At 35.9% G+C, this 3,758-nt stretch overlaps 1 protein-coding gene across 1 annotated transcript; it reads left to right on the plus strand.

Moving 5' to 3' along the window:
• Positions 1 to 221: 221 nt before the first annotated feature.
• LOC106884431 (uncharacterized) lies at positions 222 to 1,246 on the plus strand. Its single transcript, XM_014935817.3, has one exon. It carries the CDS (start codon positions 300 to 302, stop codon positions 756 to 758), a length of 459 nt encoding a protein of 152 aa, XP_014791303.1. The 5' UTR covers positions 222 to 299; the 3' UTR covers positions 759 to 1,246.
• The last annotated feature ends 2,512 nt before the right edge of the window (positions 1,247 to 3,758 follow it).

Here is a 3,758-nt window from a genome sequence, read left to right on the forward strand (position 1 = left end):
CATTAATATCGGTAATTTATTCTAATTTATTAAAACGTATTATATTCACAATTTATTCTAATTTATTAAAACGTATTATATTCATAATTTATTCTAATTTATTAAAACGTATTATATTCACAATTTATTCTAATTTATTAAAACGTATTATATTCATAATTTATTCTAATTTGTTAAAACGTATTATATTCATTAATATCGATAAAACACATTTTGTAAATTTGTTTTATTTGTTTTTCTTTTTCTTCGCAGGTATTACCTTCGGCAATGAACATATCGTCTTCCTTATTATCGGTTGTATGGTGCTCTTTTTCATGGTGTGTCTTCCAATTGACTTCTACAACTACCATAAAAAGCGGAAAGATAAAAAGGATCGACAAGGGTCCAGTATGGTTTACTCTCGAACAGGTCCCAGGCCATTTCATGTAATCGTCAACCAAGAATCAAACTCGGAAGAGACGCACCAAGCGCGACACACGAAAACGAGACGTCCGTTTTTCAAGTTTATGGGTCTCGTAGCGCTACTAAAAAAGAAGCCGGCTTCAGGCGACGACCAAGTCGAGAGTATTGTCGACGACGGAGTAACACCATCGACATCAACGAAATCGATGAGTGTGTCAACGATGTATTGTAACAGTGTTGGACTATCTGCTGATTCGATGAGTCCAGCGGAACATATCGAACTGCCAGAGTTACCGTACGACAACGCAAGGAAACCGAAAGAACTTTATAATTTTGTGGACGAAGAAAATTCCTGATTACTTTTGCTAAAATCGAATCTCGAAGTGATAAAAAATCCGGAATCCGAGATTTTGTTGGCAAAAATTAATCCATAGAAGAATTAATAGAAGATTTCTGAAAGTTGATTTGCCGGGAGACAAAAAAAAAAAAATCAACTTGCTGTGTTCTCCTCCGAATATCTAAATGCTTTCTTGTTGCAAATGCTGCATGAGACGGAAGTGACGTGTAATGAGGCTTTAACAGTTTGCATAGTTCTAATATATTAAAATAATTGGATTTATATGTTTTATAAAAGAAAAAAAGAACACTTCCGGTTTTATGCTAACACTTTATGCCAAGTTGCCCCCAAATGGGAAAATATAGGATTGGTTTAATTGACAATTTCCGACCGAAATTATTTTAAATTTTGAACTATTTTATAAAATATATGATTCTTCATTTTTTACTCTCGGAAAAAACAAAAATAATAATGAATAAAAATAAGCATAATTACAAAAAAAAAAAACGAGAGTAAAAATAAACATCTGCATATAACTATTTTCGAGTGGAATATCCGGAAAATAGGAATAATCGATGCATGTCAATAACGGTAATTATAAAAATGTAATCTTCAAGCTGGGTTTAAAAGCTATGACAAGGGTTAAAGATAAGAAGAGGTGGTGAGATTTTTATCAACTTGAAATTATTTCTATTTTAATTACTGAAACATCCGTAGAGAAGTTTTGTATAGAAAAGTGTTTTGTACGACTGAAATTATTTTAATTGAGTTAAAATGAACACTAACGTAATTTGTTTGATTTCTGCTTGGTATATTAACGCTTAAATAATTTAAATATTTCTTAAGAAAACATGTGCCGGAAGTATTGTTAATGTCGGTAAACCAATTGCGTAAAATGACGGGAAATTAAATAAAAAAAAACATGAATATTTATTAAATTATTGATTTTTAAGAAGAAGAAAAAAAAACTAAAATACATGTAAGAGAAATATGTTGTAAGACTTTTAACGTTAAAATAAATTATTGTTTGTTACAAAATAACACGAAATGGCTGTTTTATTAAAATAAGAAATACGTAAAAATATTGAATCTCGACGAATCGATTTTGTAAAAACAACTTTTTTCCTTTACATACGAAATGTGAAATTAAAAATAGTGGTGGATGATAAAATATAAGGACTATATCTTATCTCCCACCATCACATTTGCGTAAGTGAAGAGATCTTGTTTTAACTGGATCTGTGTAAGAAATACTTAGCAACTCTTCGTTGTCCAATGATTCCGAGTTCCAATCCTCTAAAGGTAGAATTGTCATTCCTCGTTGATAAATTGACAAAAGGAAGTAGAGTTTTAGTCTTAGAATCTAGGTTGCATATTCGATGCTTTTATAGGAATATTAAATTCCCCAGTTTGGTGGCGAGCTAACCGAATCGTTACTGCGCCGGGCATAAAATGCTTAACGGCATTTCGTCCGTCTTTACTTTCTAAGTTCAAATGCCGCCGGTGTCGACTTTGCTTTTCAGCCGTTTGGGATCGATAAAATAAGTAAGTTAAGCATTGGTGCCGATGTAATCGATTTCATCCCCTCCCTCGAAATTGCTGGCCTTGTGTCAAAATTTGAAGCCAATTAAGTAAGCAGGGGACATCAAAAATGTTTTTCTCACCACGTCCCGGGTGTGAAATTTTTTCCCACGAGAATTCCGGATCCCAGTTATGAACTCATTTGCATACAGCCAATCAGAGTGCAATTATCAAACTAGTGTCCACCGAGTCACGAAAATACTCTGATTGAGTTCAGTGAAAAATGTGCGTTATAGCAAAATCGAACTGTTCTAAACGGGTTAATAGGGATGACAAATGTGAAATTTAGTGTATAAAGTGAATGGAGGGCTGCTCACCGATGATGCCATAAGTGTTGCTAATTTGCGTAATTTACTAGAAAATGCAAATGAGTGTAGTTTCCTAATTTTTTTGACTGGTTTTGTACATTCCTAATTTAAAATGTTGGTGTTGATCTGGAGACATCGTAATCAATATGGCGTTGTGTCGTATTGTGCCCTCCTTGGGTACATGGGTACATGCAGTATCTCTAATCTCAGTCTGTGCATAGGTACCTAATGTTTAGCTCCATATAGAAATGGGGCTCAATTGATCTATGAGGATGGTGGTGGGGGGAATGTGGTGCTTATGTGAAACCTGCTATGCTGTACTCACAGAGTGACATACACCATTCTATGCCTGCCTGGCTGTACTGTGCCAATACACAGTATGTGGATTTTTAAGGTGAGCTCTGACTGGCTGTATGCAAATGAGTTCATTACTGGGGTCCGGAACTCTCGTGGAAAAAATTTTACGTCCCGGGTACCTAAATCCCCTGCAACACCACTGAGACCATCTCACCCCTATATTCCCTGTCTTACATGTCCTCTGCTTAGAAAAATTTTAATTCTTCCAAATGTGATGCTAATGAAAATTAAACCGGCCCTCTGTCAGTTACGACGATGAGTATTCCAGTTGATCCGATCAACGGAACAGTTTGCTCGTGAAATTAACATGCAAGTGGCTGAGTACTCCACAGACATGCGTAACCTTAACGTTGTTTTCAGGTTGATTTAGCGTGACACAGAATATCACAATGCTGGCCATTCTAAGTACAGATACAACTCGCTTTTGCCAGCTGAGTGGACTGGAGCAATGTGAAATAAAAAAACGTCTTGATCAAGGACGTATCACGCCACTGGGAATCGAACTCGCAATATCTATGACCGGGTCATTGCGCCTCCACTTTCTTCTGTTATATCTCGTTTCCATTCAGCAACATTTACATTCCACCAGCCTTTCAGATATTCAGCATAACCATGAACGTCGCAGCGGATTTATATCACGATTCGATCCCAAAGAGAACCTGTCAATTGATGCTGATCGTTGGTCTGTAGCGAGACATGTTAGCACTATTTCGTTGTGGTGGCATAGCACAGTTGTTCTACTACGCCCAAAACATCGTATCACTGCTGGCCGT

The sequence above is a fragment of the Octopus bimaculoides genome, chromosome 1 (assembly GCF_046866305.1).
Source record: "Octopus bimaculoides isolate indiv1 chromosome 1, ASM4686630v1, whole genome shotgun sequence".
NCBI lineage: Eukaryota > Metazoa > Mollusca > Cephalopoda > Octopoda > Octopodidae > Octopus > Octopus bimaculoides.

Coding starts and splice junctions, on each gene's coding strand:
- LOC106884431 (XM_014935817.3), top strand. CDS start 300: ATGGTGCTCTTTTTCATGGTGTGTCTTCCAATTGACTTCTACAACTAC.